Here is a 16,404-nt window from a genome sequence, read left to right on the forward strand (position 1 = left end):
TCAGTATGAGCTGCAGCCCCCCTCCCCAGTTCAGCCAGGGCCGCCCCTCTTGGTGGGCAGAGTTGGGCAATGGGGAAATGTGAAGTTTCTGGGGTGCAGCAGGGTTAGCGTAGGGTGTGCAGGGTCGAGGGGCTGCCTCCATCCTGACTTGCTGGGTGCGGCCTCCCCCAGCTGCTATGCCCACGGTGAGCAGCAGAGGCCACTGACGGCCCAGGCACGGGTGCGTCCTGACAGCTCTTTGGCAGCGTCTTCCTCCCAGCTCCTTGCCGGGCCTCCTTCCGGGTTTAAGTGTGCAGAGTTCCCCTTTGCTGTGTGTGTGCAGGTGCACGTGTGGCGTACATAACTGAACATGCACACATGGTGGGAACGCGGGGCATGGGACCTCAGCAGCAGGTGTGGGGTGGTTGTGGCCCCTGGTGCTGACCTGTGGAGATGGAGAAGTGAACCCCATTCGTTGCCTTTGACGGGTAGCTCTGGGGTTTCCTGGCGTTTTCCCCGCAGTGGCTTAGTGGTCCGATTTGAGGTTGGTGAACTGATGGCAGCAGGGCCCCAGAGCCACCCAGCCTCCCTGTGGGCGCTGGCTTTACTGAGCTGTCACTGTGGACTCGGCCCTACAAGAAGGTGCTGTCTCTTTCCTGCGCAGACAGCTTTGTCCTGAACAAGTCTCTGAACCAGAAAGTCTTGCCTGAAGCTGAGGGGCATGGTTTTCTGTGGACCGTGGATTCTTTGCACTGGGCCATGGTCCCTCAAGGGCTATGCCCAGCAGCTCCCAGCACCCCCAGTGCCTCTCAACTCCGAGCTCAGAACTCTGTGTTTTCCGAGACGTTCCTGTGGGGAGGAATTGCCTTTTTCTTCTTCTGAGATAGTCAATAATTCATTTGGCCTCTGAGAAAGTGTCTTTTGAAAAATAATCCCAGAGGCCACAGCATGGTGCAATTTTTACATTTTTCTCTTTTCATTGGACAGAATTCTCCTCCCTGATTCTGTGTCCTGGTAACCACTGCCACCCTCATAGCGGTCTTGGTTTTCCCCCTATCTTTTTGGAGGAGTGTGCCTGGTTGGTACACCAGGGCTTCCCCAGATGCCCCCAGCCCCGCACAGGGCCCTTTCCCTGGTGCACACCGACCAGGTGTTTCTCAGGTGAGTGTATAATTCCCGCCCTCATCAACAAGGGACAAAGGCCACTGGGTCACTTCCTTTCCCATGACCACAGCGAGGAGGAGGCGAGTCTGGTACCGCTTTCTTTCATCAGAGTAACAGGAGTCATAGAATGTCCCATAAAGTGTGTGCTGTCTGAGGCTCTGTGTGACCTGCTGAGCCTCTTGGTCCAGTGTCTGCCGAGCCTCTTGGTCCAGTGTCTGCCCTGGTGGTGTTGAATGAACTGCCCATCGTTTGGGGGCACAGAAAGCTGGGGCTGTGAGCTCACAACAGCAGACTCTGGGATGCTTCTGGCTCTGAGTCATGACTGGGTTTGCTCACTGGCTTTTCTGAGTCATCCTGTAAGCAGGAGGAGGATTGGCTTTGTGTAAGCATTAGGTTGGATGCAGGATGCATGTGACCCAAGTCCCACGCTGTCATAGTTCCTGGTGGGGGTTCACCGGGGTTGTTAACTCTGACCCCAGAATCCCGCATCTGTGCACTCGAGGAAGCAGTGTGCATCTCACGAGGGCAGCATGATTGTGAAGTCGTGTAACTTTACATGTGGGTGAGTCCCTGTCCCTTGCCAGGCTGTGCTTAGGAGCTGGATGGGCAGGGGAGGCGACATGGGGTGTGAGCCTTTCAGCAGGTCAAAGTTCATGCTGTTCCTCTGGGTTGGGGTTCACCTTAGCCTTCAGCTGTGGAACTTGAGGCCTGTGTGTCATGGGGGAATCGTGGTCGCTGATGGGTGGTGCATGTGTGAATGCAGGGGAGGCCTTGCGGATTCCACATGCTTCTTGTCACACAGGCTCTTCAGAAGGTGCTCGCTTCATTTCCTCTTGGCTCCTCCTGGCCCGACAGGAACATGGCAGTGGGTGACCAGTCACATGGCATCAACTGGGGGTCCTGAAGACATGGAAGCAGAGCCCAGTTTTAGTCCTGCCGCTGCAGGTGCGGGCCATGGCATCCATGCTCTGGGCGATGGCAGTGCAGAGGCAGGCACATTTCCAGGACCTGTTGGCCCATCGGTGCAGTCAGGGAGGGAGCGTGTCAGTGCAGCCAAGGCGAGGTAGGGTGAACGGGGCCATCTCTTCTGTCTCAGGTGCCCTTTTCTCGCAGGTGATGGGATGGGCCTGGCTTAAACTTTTAAACACGCAACTGCAGTTGATGTGTAGAATTTTCCTTCCTAAATGAATGATGTTAGCATTAATTCATTTTCCCCAGGCTGAAGGGCCTGTTTACTGGTGTTGCAGCCCGAGAGCTGTCTGCCTTCTGCCAGAGCCCAGTTGCATGCCTGGAGGAGTGGGCTCCGGGCACAGGGATCTGGTTGACTGTGACCTTGCCGAGTGTGAGGAGAGACCCTGGGAACTTTCGCTGCTTAGGAGCTCAGAGCCACCTCATCTGTCCTTTGTAAAGTCTTTGAGCCTTGAACTTCTACAAGGCTGGATCGTACCGGCAGAGTCCTCATGAATTCCTTGGCGTGCTGCCATTCCCACCTGGAGCTGGAGTGTCCGTAAGGAGTTCTGGAGGCTCCTGGGCCTCATCGCTCAGGAGCAGTGCTGATGGGCTCTGAGCTTGAGCCGCCCTTGCGAGTGCCTTGAGTCCAGCGCAGGTTGCTCTTCTGATGAAGGCATGTTCTGCTCACATGAGCAGCGTGGGGCCTCTGTTAGTGGGTTCTTTGGTTTCAGGAGGATTGTTCTTCGTGGCAATTGAAAGGGAAAGGAAGCGGCCATAAATCCGTACCTGGGGCACGCTGAGCGGCTCATCCTGCTGTCCTCCGGCGGAGCACTTTCAAGGTGCCCTCTAAGCCGGACGATTGCTGTTGCTTCACATCGGAGTTGAAAATGTTTGTTTTATGGCAGTGCTCATGCAGGCATTGTGCGCAGGTATAAATATGGAGTTGAGGTGATGACAAACTCGCGGCCCAGCAGGGCTTTTACACAGCTGTGAGACTTGGAAACAGAAACATAACTCTCTCTCAGTCCAACCACCTGTCAACTGTAAGTGGTCATTATTTCATCATTTTGCAATAAAAGATAATAGAAAAACGATTTATATCACGTGGCTGATGTTTTAATGTGTCCCTCCGTTATCCCCGGCTGACAGTCTGTGATTACAGGAAGCACTCTCCCCGTGACACGGCGGCACTGACTCATTAACAGGAGGGTTTGTGTGTGTTTTAACCACAGCGCAGCAGCCTGGCCCGGCCCTGCCCCTCCTCGCCCTCCTGGGAGTGGTGGTGGAGTCAGCAGGCGGCTGTGCACCCCTGAACTCCTGGCCCGGCCTGGAGACCAGCTCAGTGCCATGCGTGAACTGCATGGGTCGGAAACCCAGCCAGCAGCTCCTCTTCTGTCTCCCATGCCTGCAACGTGATCAGTTTATGTTGCGGATTGGGGATGGAAAGGGTGCAGATGGAAAGTCTTAGAATCAGTTTGTAGCTGGGCATGGCAGTGCACACCTGTTGTCCTGACTACTCGGGAGGCTGAGGCAGGTGGATTTCAAGTTTGAGGCCAGCCCAGACAAGTTAGTGAGACTCTGGAGCTTAGTGGTAGAGGCTGTGACTTAGTGGTAGGTGCGTGTACATCATGCTCAAGGCCTGGGTTCAGTCTTCAGCCCCAAACCAAACAAAGAACCCCGAAGATCAATTTGCGTGTCATATGCTTAGCCTGGGCCCCCCTTTCTGTTAGTAAAAAGATGTCAAGGAGATTTTCATCATACAAGAACTGGTGTGCTCATTACTTAGCATTTATAGAAACCTAAGGAGCCTTAGTTAAGACACAGCCACACGGGCCTCATTAAACTGCAGGTTACGTGGGTTTGGGCTGTGTTGCTGAGCTGGGAGCCAGGAATGGGTGGTAGCTGTGGGGTTTGTGGCTGAGCCATGGCCTGAGCTGATCTCACTGTGGTTCTCCAGTGTTCCCTGGCCCCAGGGCAGGTGTGCAGCCAGTCCAGCCTTTCTTGTTTGTCCCAAGGGCCTGGGGTCTGCAGGTGGAAGTGGAGGTAGCGTTCCCAGTTGGCAGTGTCCTGGAGTGGAGCTGTACCATCCTGTGTCCCAGACGTTGTGGGCCCCTGGAGCAAGAGGCTCTGCCATCTCCCTGTGTTCTTCGAGGGTACCAGGTGGAGCTGGGCACCCACAGTACCGCACAAGAGGGTGGCAGGCGAGAGGCTGAGAGTCTGGGCCATTGCCGACTTCCCATGAGCTCTGGTTTCTTTTTTGTTTTGGTATTGGGGATTGAACTCGGGACCTTGCACTTGCGAGGCAGGCAGCAGAACCACTGAGCTAAAGGCCCAGCTCTTGTGAGCTCTTGTTTCTGTTTTGTAGCCCTTCTACTTTCACACATCCTTAAACCACCCGAACATCGTGGCTGTGGTCGAAGTGGTTGCTGAAGGCAAGAAGCGGGACGGGACACCCCAGGCCTTGTCCTGCGGGTTTGGAATTCTCCGGATCTTCAGCAGCAGGCCGGACGCCTCCGCCTCTCCGTCCCAGGACAGACGGTAGGTTTCGGTTTTTTTCTCTTGGCCACCTCTAAGTAAGCCGAGGAGTCATTCTTTAGGCCGGAGGAGACCTGGCTTTGCCCTGAGCGCTGGTTTTGGTGAAGGATGTGTGTGGCCCAAGTCCCATGCTGTCACTGTTCCTGCAGGGTTTGAGGTGGTTATTTAGTTCTGACTCTGGACTCGCTCATCTGTGAGCATGAGGTAACTGTGCATCCCATGAGGCTGTGTGAGTGTAATGTTGTGTTGCTTCACACACAGGCGCCAGGTGCCAGTGGGGCCCACGCAACAGCTGTGGGTGAGCCCCTGTCCCCTGCCAGGCTGTGCCTAGGAGCTGGGTGGGCGGGGACAGATGCCATGGGGAGCAAGCCTTTTTCAGCTGCTGAAAAGTCCCCATTATTCATCCAGGTTGGGTTTCTCACCCTCTCACCACTTGTGTGCAGGGCCGGGGACTCTGCCTGGGGACTGTCTTGTACCTGCCCAGTGTGACAGCCAGCCTTCTCCGGGCCAAGCCAAATGTGCCCTGGGGCAGAGCCACCCTGGTGAGACACTTCTTCCTGCTGCACAGCCGTGGCCATTCCTCAAATGGTGGTGTCTGGGGATACCTGAGAGTGGGGTGAGGTTCCCTAGCTCATGCTGTCTGGGTGCTCTGCCCTGGGCTGCAGGTATGCCAGGCGTGTTTGGCATGGCATGGAGCCCGGGCAGGGGTGGCTGGCACAATCCTCAGCCCCTCTGTCTGCTGCAGGGCCATGGCTGGCCGCGTCTGGAGGTACTCAGAGGTGTGGGTGAGATGGAGCTGGCCTTCGGTGAGCGTTGACGTGGCTCCCTGGCCCTGTCTTGCAGGTTGAAGCTGTATCACGGTACCCCCAGAGCCCTCCTGCACCCACTTCTCCAGGACCCCATAGAACGTAAGCAACGAGGTTGGCCTTGGCAGTGCCCCTTGAGTGTCCCGAGTCCCCTCCATCGTCTCAGCACCAGCCCCCCGCCAGCCCTGCGCAGTCAAGTGACTGTTTTGGACACGTATCCTGGGCTTGGGTGTTCATATGGTTTGCAGAACTGAAATGCTGATTTATGAGGGAGGGCGTGGCCCGCAGGACCCAGTGGAGCCTTTGACTGAGGAGTTGGTGTTGTCGCCAACGTGCTGGGCCTTCTCAGCTGTGCCTTCCTGATGGGGCGCTCTGTGGGCGCCCACGCTGTCCCTGCAGTGGCAGAGTGGGCCTCCTGTGGTGCCTTTATGCCTGGTACCTCGGGGCAGCCAGGGATACCAGTGTGGGGCAGCTGGAGGGTGCGTGGACACCCTGCTGCACCTGCCTGCCTAGAGGACAGGGCAGCTTGGAGGGTGGGGACAGGCTGGAAGGAAGAGGCAGAGGCCCAGACCGAGGCTGTGCTTACCCAGGGAGGGGGACCCTGTTCTTGGGGAGGTGGTGATTGTGCGTACCCCATAGGTACCTCCTCCACCCCTAATTTGGTAAAAAACTTGAGCTAGAGGAGTAATCAGAAAGTTGATTTTCTTTATAAAGATTGATGTTTGGGTTATTTTTCAACTGACTGTAATTTTGATTTGCCAAAATTTTCTCTAATGAACCCTTAGAAGCAGGGCCCGTTAAACAGGGTGTGAGGCCACCTGATCTCTGCCTGCCCTGGGTCTGGGGTGCTTTTCACTGTCCACGAGGACCCTGCCTACAGCCAGCACCCTGCCTGCCCCATTGGCGATGAGAATCTGGGTAACTGCCACGGCTTCTGGGGTTCACGGCTCTCAGGGTGTGGTGGAGTAGGAGAGGTCCAGAATGAGGTCCCTTCCACCCTGCCTCTCCAGCCACACACGGGGCCTCTCTGGGAGCTGCGTGGACCCCTCCGGGCTTTTCCCGTGGCATCTTCTCTTGCCTGTTTTTCAGTCCTGGCCTGTGGTTCTCTTTCCCTGGACACCCATTTTGCAGGATGTGTCCTGTCAGGGCCTAGGGAGCACCTTGGTCTTTTTGTGGCCGTGTGCAGTTGACACCTGTGACTGACTCTGTGTCCCCCGTGTGGACGCTCAGGTGGCCGTCAGAGCCAAGGTCGCTCTGGGCACCTGAGTCTTGGGTGTGTGGCTGGAGTGGAGGCTGTTGAGGCACTGGGTGTTTGCACTTTGGGAGGTGGTGAGGTACTCGTCAATGGAGGGAATCAAGCTCAGACAAAATTTGGCAGGAGTGTGGAGAGGGTATCTCTGTGGTCCCCTCACCCCTGGGCCCTGTAATTCTGGGGACTGCCCTTCCCTGCACCCCATTCCTTCTACCCCAGCTGCCGGTTCCCTTGCTGTAGCATTTGAAGCCTTCTGCAGGGTTCTAGTCAAGGTGAGGATTTCCCATGTGTGCCACATGTGGGGCTGTGGAGTACACCCCCACCTCCCTGTCCCCCTGTGCATATCCAGATCTTTGTGGGGCTGGGTCCTACCTCTTGTGTGTGAGAATCAGTGAGCTCGCTTCTCACTGCTGGTCCAGGACAGGGGCCCTGCAGGATGGTGCTTCTTTCCTGTGCCATCGCCTCTGGGCCTCCTGTCCTCTGTGTGGCTTGGTGCATGTGGAGCTGAGACCCAGAGAAAGGTGGCTTAGGGGCTGGGGTGCTGCCCAGCCTCCCTCTGAGTGCAGGGCCACAATGCCAGGGAAACAACACAGCCCTGAGCTGGGCCTTTGATGGGGAGATGACGTGTTGCCTTAGAAACTGTGCATGCAGGGCCAGATATGGTGGCATGTACCTGTAGTCCGAGCCTGCTTCTGAGGCTGAGGCAGGAGCATCACTTGAGTTGGGAGTTTAGAGCCAGCCTGGGGAGCATAGTGAGATCTGTCTCAAAAATGGAATAAATACATAGAAACAAAAATCAGCCAAAAAGCTGTCACTGCATGTTTCTCAGAGAAATTCTTGAGGATCGATTCCTTTCACTTTTAGGTTGAATGACAGAGCAATTCCCCATTCTTCTTAGGAAAATGAGTTTTGTCCCGGTGGTGCTTCTTGGAATGTCTGATTCTTGGCTGACTGCGTGGAAGGGGCCGTGGTCTCAGTGGTTGCCTTGGGTGTTCTTCCCCCAGAAAACAAGCACCTGACCCTCATTGAGAGCTGCAGCCTGCACTACACACTGCGGCCACACCCGGCCCTGGAGCCCGCCTTCCCTCTGCTGCCTGAGAACTTGCTGGTGTCCGGTCTGCAGCCCCTCCCCGGCCTCCTTCCTGCGCACGGCGACTCGGGTAAGGGTCCCTTTGGTCCTCTCCACTCTGCGAGTCCGGGGAGCTCAGGGTCAGGCCACTGACTCCCTGCAGCCGGGAGGGTGGCGGCAGCCTCCATTCTCTGTCCCTTCTGAGGACAGTGTCACAGCCCCAGCACCCTCATTGTCTTTCCTTGGGAAATGCCTTCGAGAAATAGCTCAAATCGCCATGACCATGGCCAGGAAACCCGAGTGGCTGGGTCTCACCCTCCCTGTGCCTGGCTTCTGGTGACTTCATCCCTGTTCCCTTTAAGGGACGTGATATGTACAGACACAAAGCTGAGCACTTTAAGCATTATATTGCACAGCCATCACCGTCCACGAAACCCCAGCTCCCTACCCCACCCTCAGCCCTGGACCCCATTCTGTGCCCGTCTCTGTGATGTGACCACTGTAGGTCCCTCATGCAAGTGGTACCATGTGGTTTTTGTCCCTCAGTGTCACATCTTCGGTGCTCAGGGTAGTAGCTGCGTCTCAGTCCGTGTGTTTTCGAGGCTGAGTATTCCGTCATGCATGTAGACCCCATTTTGTTCACCTGGTTTTCTGTTGGGAGACCCTTGAGCTGATTTGCCTTTGTCCCCCTGCCCTGTGCATAACAGTGCTGTGAATAATGATGCGCAGAAACTGGATTGTTTTGAAAACTGAAGTTCATGTGAGACTAGACCTTCAGGAGCTCGGGGTGGGATCGGGTCAGCCTGTGTTCCTGGGGGCCCCTGTGGGTATGCGCTGTGCTCTGGGCTTCTGCTGGACCGTCCTCAGGACTTGGGTGCTGTAGTTTGCATCTAACAGTTGAGTGCTTGTAGTTGGTGCGTCCTGGCCTGTGGTCCCATGGGGAGCCAGTGGGACTTTTAGGAGGCTGGGTGCAGTGGAAGTTAAATCACTGGGGCTATGCCCTTGCTGAGGACATCAGGATCTCGGCCCTTTCCTCCTCCTCTTTTTGCTTCGTGACCCCTAAGGAATGACAGACTTTCTTTGCGGTGGATAGACTGTGCCACCACTGGGCCAAAGCAGCGATTCAGGGTCTTGTGCACTGAAACCTGTGAGCCACACTGAATCTCCCCTCCTTTCAAGCTGTGCATCCCAGGTGTTTGTTGTAGCAGTGGAAAGCTGGTCAGCACATCGGGCCTTGTGCTCCTCTGGGCACCTCTGGAGGCCATTTGTGTGGCTGTCCTGAGGAAACCAGGAGAGAGGACCAGACCAACTTCTCACTGCAGAATGTGCTGGGGGATCCTGGCACTGCTGGGACCTGTTCTCTTGGGGGGCAAACTCTCTGCTCAGTCCTAGGAAGAGCTACTCTGGGACTGAATGTGGGTGGTGACATGGAGAGCACTGATGTGTGAGGGAGGGCTTGGGTCATGGAGAAACATTCAGGATCCCAGAGAAGAGAAAACAGCTCAGCTCCAGGATAAAGTGTGTTTGTGATGATGTCCCCATGAATGGTACAACATTTGGCCTTTGCTGAGATGTGGGTTTGTGTTACTCAGTTTTCCCATCACGGAGACACCTGATCCCACAATTTAAAGGAGGAGAGGTTTAGTTTGGTTCATGGTTTTGGGAGATTCAGTCCATGCTTGGGTGGTTCCAAGATGGGAGCATCATGGCAGAGGGTATAGTGGAGCAAAGGTGCTTAGTTCAGCGCAGCTGGGAGACAGAGCAGGGTGCAGGGGCACGAATGAAGGGGCCGGGGACTATACAATACCCAGGGTCCCAGCCCTGCAACCCATCCAGACACACCCAGCACTGTGCTGTACTAGTCCTCCGGGCTGCTTCCTAGCCAATCAAGTCACCAGTCTGCCTCAACTGTCACATCCCATCCCTTGTGAACTTGACACCCACACATACCTCTTTAAACTGGTCTTAATCCCCAGATAGACAGATAGAAGTTAATAATTCTGCCTAACGTGATACAGTGATTCTGCACATAACCGAAACACAATATTCCTTCCCCAAAGTCTCCACAGTACCTGCATTGCAAAAATGTCAGACTCCTCTGAGACTCAAGGCAAACTCTTAGCTCTAAACTATTGAAAAAAAAAATTAAAACCAGTTACACAATCCCCAGTTAAGTAGCACAGGGTAAGCATTCCCGTTCCAAAGGGAATAGAAAAGAATTGAAGCAAAACAGAGCTGAAACCCAGCAGGGCAAACATTAAGTCCTCTCGTTCCATAGCCAGTATCTGGGGCATGTGGCCGTGAGGGCTTATGCAGCCCCACCCCCGGGGCCTTGTCAATTGCTGCCCTCTTTCTGGGGCTGGTTTCTCTCACAGCATGCAGCTTTCCTCAGCAGACTCTTCACATTCCTGGCAGCACCAACTTCTAGGTCTCCAGAGTACCTTTGGTTTCATTCCTCTGACTTCATGCACTGCCCTCTCAGGGGCTCCTGGCCTGGCCTCCCAGGCCTTTCCTTGAAATACAAGTGGAAGCCTCCCTGACCCTTCAACTCTTGTATTCTGCATGCAGGTAGAACCAACATCATGGATAATGCCAGGGTCTGCTGCCAGCTTGCGCAGTAGCCTGGCCTCTGCATGGCTGAGGGGCCTCTGAGTACCCAATGGCTGAACATGGTGAGATGAATCCTGGGTAACCTGTTCCCTAGGAGGCCCTTCTTGAGCAAGAGGCCTTGAGACTCTGTTCTCAAATGAAAAGTTTAAACTTTTGCACCCTTGGGTCTACAATGGGTGAGGTCTTGCTGATTTTCAGGATGACCTCAAAGCGTCTGTCTTCTTATTCCTGTACAAAGTTCTTGTCGTCCCCCCTGCACATACGAGGGATGAAACTCAGGACCTCGCACTTGCAAGGCAGGCATGGTTCCACTGAGCTCAGTCCCTGGCCCTTCTTGGCTTCTTTTTAATAGCACTAATCTCCTTAGCAGCCATGTCTCTTTATCTCAACTATACACATGGTTCCATTTGGGCCAAAATTAAAGTTTTTCAGAATTTTCTGCTCTACTTTTTGCCCCCGATTCTTACAATAAATCTGTCTAAAAGAGACCAGTGTACATATGCCACAGCCTGCATGTTGGGCTGCCTTGAAATTTTCTTTGCCAGATCAGTTAGGCCATGGTCTTTCATGTCAATCTCTCTCAAAGTCTTGGGACACAGACAAAATGTACACAGAGTTTTTGCCTGAGTGTAACATGCATAGTCTGTAGTCCAGCTTTCAAAAGAATCCTCATTTCCAGCTGAAACTTCATGACCCTGGCCTTTATTATCCACATTCCTATCAAAATTCTGTTTTTCTGTGTTCTCACCAGTCACCCATCAATCTCTAGTTATAGTATTCATTCATCTCCGAACTCCTCCTGCAAGCCAGTTCCAAAGGCTTCTGACCCGCACAGTCAGGTAGAATCACAGCAGTGATCCACTCCTTGTTTTAGTTTTTGTATTAGTCAGCTCTTCTGTTGCTGAAACACAATACCTGTTGCCCATAGCTCAGAGGAGGGAAGGTTTACTTTGGCTCATGATTTCAGGTGGTTCAGTCCATGGTCAACTGGCTGTGGTGCAAGGGTGTGGGGGAGCAAGGACGTTTAATTCATGATGGCCAGGAAGCAGAGCAGGAGAATAGTGCCAGAGAGGAAGGGGCCAGGAACTGGATGTAGACCCCACTGTCACCTCTGTGACCCACCAGACGTACTCCGAAGTGTGCTTTACTCATACCCTGGTTGGCTCCCAAACCAGTCAAGTTGACGGTCTGCGGTAACCATCACTGGGGTCAACTTGGGTACTGTATGAGTTAAAGAACTTCTTGGGTGGTCATTTCCACCATGAACTCACTTTTCCCAGTATCTGAGAAGAGATGAGACTTGAGAGATTAACTACGATCAGGAACAAGCTGGGGGTCCCCTTGTGTAGTCAACTTGGGCCCCCCAGATTTAAACACCCTCCACAGCCCCTCTATACAGAGTCATAGTCCTCTGCCAGGGCCTTGTCATTATCATAGCTTGGGTTCAGAGAAGAGAGTGTGGAAATTGTGTCTGCCCGAGCCCTGGGCGTGGCCCCAGCCCCAGCTCTGGGGTTCAGAGGCCCCTGTCCATGCTGCTGTGATGTGTCGCCCTGGTCTGTCTTGATGTTGAGAACATGGCTGTGCTGACTTTAAGGTGGGCCCTACTGGTCCTCCTGACCTAGAGTCTCGAGGCTGAGGTGTGTCTGTGTCCATCCCTTTGTGACCTGCCAGCAGGTGTCAGTGGACCTCCTGCATCCCCAGGGATGTGCCCTGTTTCAGTGTGGGGAGGTCCCTGTGGTTCTGCTCTGTCATCCCTGGAGAGAAGCTTGGTGCCCAGATGGGCCCTGGGGAGAGGAGCTGTGCAGTAGAGAAGCTGAAAGGAGCCCTGAAGTGCTTGTGAGTGGTGCCTGTGAGTTGCAGAGATGAACCATTTATACTGCCACTGTTTTGGATCTAATGAGCGAGGGCCCAGAAGTGGGCCCAGCTCAGCTCCGCTGGGCAGGTGGTCCGCAGAGAGCTGACTGCACATGCTGTCTGCGAGGAGGTTGGACAGGCTCGCCAGTGTCCCTGCTGACCATTTTGCTCAGCCTTCCCTGTGTGCGGGGTGCCAGGTTAGAGATGGGACTCGCAGAGCCATGGGCTCTGGGGGGAACTTCCAAGACTCTGTGTCTCACTGGGGCGGTGTTCTGGCTGGCGACGTGGAGGCCGGGCTGGGGCTTGCTTGCCAGGGGCTCACGTCTGATTTGTAGGATTTTATTTGGTGCTATCTTGGATAGCTGTTCATGAGGACTGCATTGAGATCAGCCTTGGGGGAAGAGGAGGTGTCCGCCTGCAACCGTCCCTGAGCAGGGCCCTTCTAGGAAGCCAGCAGGGTGGGCTGTGATGGGAGTGCTGGGCATGAGAGTGCCCCCAGGGGACTTGGTGAAAGCTTTCCTGTCTGTGTTTGTGGGTGGATGTGGAGGTGGGCTGGTGGCCGTCCCAGGGGCTGTGGGCTGTGGGGACAATGGTGGTGCTTCCTGCGAGCCCTTGTGGGTACCCTTGTTGAGAAGGGGCCTGTGTAGCAGCTGTGGGCTTCTCTGGAGGGTGGGAGGCAGCGTCTGGAGCCCCTTGAGGGTGGCCATTGCTGCTGGATGGAGGGCTCAATAGTTGCTGATTGTGGGTGCTGACTGTGGGCGCAGATAGCTAGAATGATCGCTCTTGTCCCACTACCTACACTGGCTGCCTTCTGCTCTCAGCGCCCCCAGCAGCTCTGTGCCCGGCCTCAGCAGCTGTCTTAGCTGTCTTCCCTGGGCCAGGGCCACCTTCGCTTCCAATGTTCTTTCCTTCTTCCTCAGTGCTGCTAGGAAATAGGATGCTGGGTGAAGAGGAACCAGAAAAGTGGGTCTTCTTTCCTTCCTCCTTCCTCCCCTGTCCTGGGAATTGAACTCCAGGAGTGTTGAATTATATACTCTCAGCCTTTAAAAAGCTTTTTATTTTGAGACAGGATCTCACTAGGTGGTCCAAACTGTCCTGGCCTTGAATTTTTACAGTCTTCCTGCCTCAGCCTCCCAAATAGCTGGGGTAAAGGTGTGTGCCACTGCACTCGGCTAGAATGGTCTGTGTCTGGGGAGCACTTCGAACACCTGTGTCCCTGACACCCCCGTGGGGCCCACTCTGAGCTGCTGTGCCCACGCCCTTCCTGTCAGAACACCGTGGCCTGTGGGCCTCTCTGAGGCTCCTCTTCTTCTTGGTTTTAAACTCCTGCTGGCGTCCAGCTGCTGCCACCTGCCCTCTTTCCATTCCTCCCTGCTACCCCCGTTGGTCCCTTTGATCAGGGAACAGCATGGCTCCTCTCTGAGGGCCTGGGCTCCTCTCTGAGGGCCTGACCAGACTGTAGACACTGCCTCCCTCTCTGCATCTGGGGACTGCAGTGGTGTGGAGTGACCTTGGTGGAGCCAGGCCCACCCCAAGGGTTATGTCGCCCCAGTGCTGGCCAGGGCTGGGCTCTGTCTCTGTTTCCTTCTTTGAGATGTGAAGACTTATCTCTTCAGTAAATCCAGTAAAAACGCCTTTGAACTGTCACTCCCCAGAGAAAACCATTGCTGATAGTTTGGGGTATAACTTTTAAATTTATTACTATTTTTTATGGTGCTGGTCATTGAACCTGGGGCCTTGCATATGCTAGGTGAGTGCTCTACCATGGTACACAGTTCCTACATATTCACTCATTCATTGATTCATTCAAGAGATATTTGTGTGCAGCAGACTCATGCTGGCTGTGAAGATCCAGCATGTACTCAGGAGATGTGTGGTAGAGCTTTCTGGGGTGTGGTTGGGTGGGGGTGGACCTCAAGTCTGTCCACAGCCCACAGGCGCACTAGCACTAGCAGTTGTTTTGGATTCATTGTGGACCGGCTATAACTTGTACCCCTTCCTGCCAGCTCACCACTAGGGGTGACTGTCATCCTCTCAGTCACGCACTGGTCTTGTTTTGTGCCTGTGTCCCATTGAATGAAATGATGAGGGTGACCCAGGAGGCCGCAGGTGGTGGGAGCCCCCTGGGGTCAGGCCAGCGGCTTGGGCATCTCAGGATGTTGCCCAGTGCTTCCCAGAGGATGTTGGTGGGAGGTTGCTTTTGCTCACGGAGGGTTTTCTAACAGTTTCCATTCCCTCTGCCATGCCCATGGGAGCCCAGGATTGAAACAGGTCCTTCTACAGTGGGTGACTTTCACACGGACAGGAACAATTACGTTCCCAGCTGAGGACTCCACAGCAGTGGGGTTGGAACCGGCCCCGTCCCAGTGTGCGAGGGTTGAGGCGGGGCTTGGGGCTCTGGCTGTTGGTCGCTTGAGTGAAGATTTTAGGTAGTGATAGACCTGCGATCGCCTGACCTCTCCAGGCCTTTGCTATTTTCTTCTCTTATGTAAAATGGAGACAGGAAGAGGGTTGCTAACAGCCCTCTGTGTGGGGAGGAAACGAAGCGGTCAGTAAAGCCCTAGTGTCTGGCACCTGGTGTGGCTCAGGCAGGGTGAGATTTGTTCTCACGGAGGAAGTCCTGTTTCCATTCAGCCGAAATCCACACCTTCTTCACTAATGCATCCTGGAAGCGCTGATATTTTTCTGGTCACCCACGGAGAGAAGACTTGGCCCCTGCCCAGCTCTTCTTCCCTCCCTTTTGAAGGTCGCAGAGCAGCGTGGTGGCCGAGCCATGCTTGGGGCCCTGGTGTTCTGCTCCAGAGCTGCAGGGTACATGAGACACGGCCCGGAGGAGGCTGCTGAGTGTCGATGCCCGGCCTGCCCTGACCCCTGGCCTCCTGGAGCTGGAGGGTTCTGCCCAGTGCATCTGCGCACCCTTGGTCTGGGAGTCCTGCACGAGTCTCGCCTTTCCTCCCCCACGGCTTCCTGTGCCCGAGACCGACTTCCTTGCCTCTGTGTGGGCCAGGGTCGTGACAGTGGCAATGGTGGCTGGGGCCTCGCTGGGTCAGTTGAAGAGTCTGCTTCCTGCCTGACCCGTGCCCCTGCTCCAGTGACTCTGCTCCTTCTGTCCAGTTGTTGAGGCTGCAATACGGCATCAAGGTGATGCTTCTCAAAAGGAGCCAGTCTTAGTCCTGCACTCTTTGTGGGTCCTGTGAGCAGTGTACATCCCGGTGGCACACTGAGCATGGTGACCTGGTGCTTGGGTGCCACCAGGCTTGTTGGGGCCCCTGCACGTAAGCTGATGTCACTGTGCACTCACCAGCTCTGCCCCGAGTGCCCTGTCCTCAGTGCGTTCTCTGTCATCACTGTGGATCCTGTCCGCGTGGACTTGTCTATTTGCTGGGATCACTTTGTGTGCCTGAGGCTAGGACTCCCATTGCTTTCCCGTCAACCCGGGACATGCACAGGGTGGCAGGTCTCTGCTGCACACATTCCCAAGTGCCCTGCCCTGGTGTCTAGTCTCTGTGGGGACAACCAGTGGGCGGGTGGGGATGGAACTGTTGGGGGTGAACTCTGCAATTTGCCAGACACACGTGAGTCCTGTGTTATCTTTTGCTGAATGAAATCATCCGCCAAGATGGCTGCTATGACTTACGTGTAGAGTTTGCACCAGACGTGTGTACACGGGCACCTCTTTCCTAGGAGTGGAGGCTGGGCCTTTGTTAGTGCGGTGTTCAGGGTGACTCTGGAGTGGCTCTTGTCCCTCGGTCCCCATGCTGATGGTGCAGATGGACTCTGTCTCCTGCCTGCTTCATGGCAGCAGCTGAGGCCAAGTGTGGCATTCTTGGTCCAGGGCCATTACCACTGTTGGGGTTGCATCAGCCTGGCTCCCGAGCCTGCCTCCTTTCTCCAGCACTGTCCTGTCCCCTGGCCCTGCTTGGTGACTGTGCCCTGGGTCATCGGTGAGGCTGCTCCTTGCACCTGCACTGTAGGACTCTGCTGTTCCCTGTTGGTCATGGCTTCCAGGTCTCCACTCAGCTCCCTGCTGGGCTCTGGGTCATGAGGTGGGGGCTGTGGGCTCCCAGCTGCTTCGTCTGTCCTGTGTCCCGTCTCCTGCTCCCTGTGCTGCCTGTGGCCTGGTTATGGCCTCTGGTGTGGTCCTCTCTTCTTTGTCCCTGTCCTTTCTTCCCCACACCCCATTG

The 16,404-nt window shown here is 55.1% G+C and overlaps 1 protein-coding gene across 7 annotated transcripts in view; it reads left to right on the plus strand.

The window, feature by feature from the left end:
• The window catches only part of Nphp4 (nephrocystin 4), a 97,896-nt gene that overhangs the window by 14,614 nt on the left and 66,878 nt on the right, over positions 1–16,404 (plus strand). For 5 of the 7 annotated variants that reach the window (XM_010627835.2, XM_010627836.2, XM_010627840.2 and 2 more), the window contains 3 exons: positions 4,460–4,632; positions 5,473–5,537; positions 7,692–7,847. In XM_010627835.2, coding sequence (XP_010626137.1) covers positions 4,460–4,632; positions 5,473–5,537; positions 7,692–7,847 — 394 coding nt within the window. Of the gene's footprint in view, positions 1–4,459; positions 4,633–5,072; positions 5,172–5,472; positions 5,538–7,691; positions 7,848–16,404 lie in introns of those variants that run through there. The other 2 variants (XM_010627837.2, XM_010627844.2) reach the window with 2 other exon arrangements.

This window comes from Fukomys damarensis, unplaced genomic scaffold (genome assembly GCF_012274545.1).
Source record: "Fukomys damarensis isolate Sample0158 unplaced genomic scaffold, DMR_v1.0_HiC HiC_scaffold_23, whole genome shotgun sequence".
Classification (NCBI taxonomy): Eukaryota; Metazoa; Chordata; class Mammalia; order Rodentia; family Bathyergidae; genus Fukomys; species Fukomys damarensis.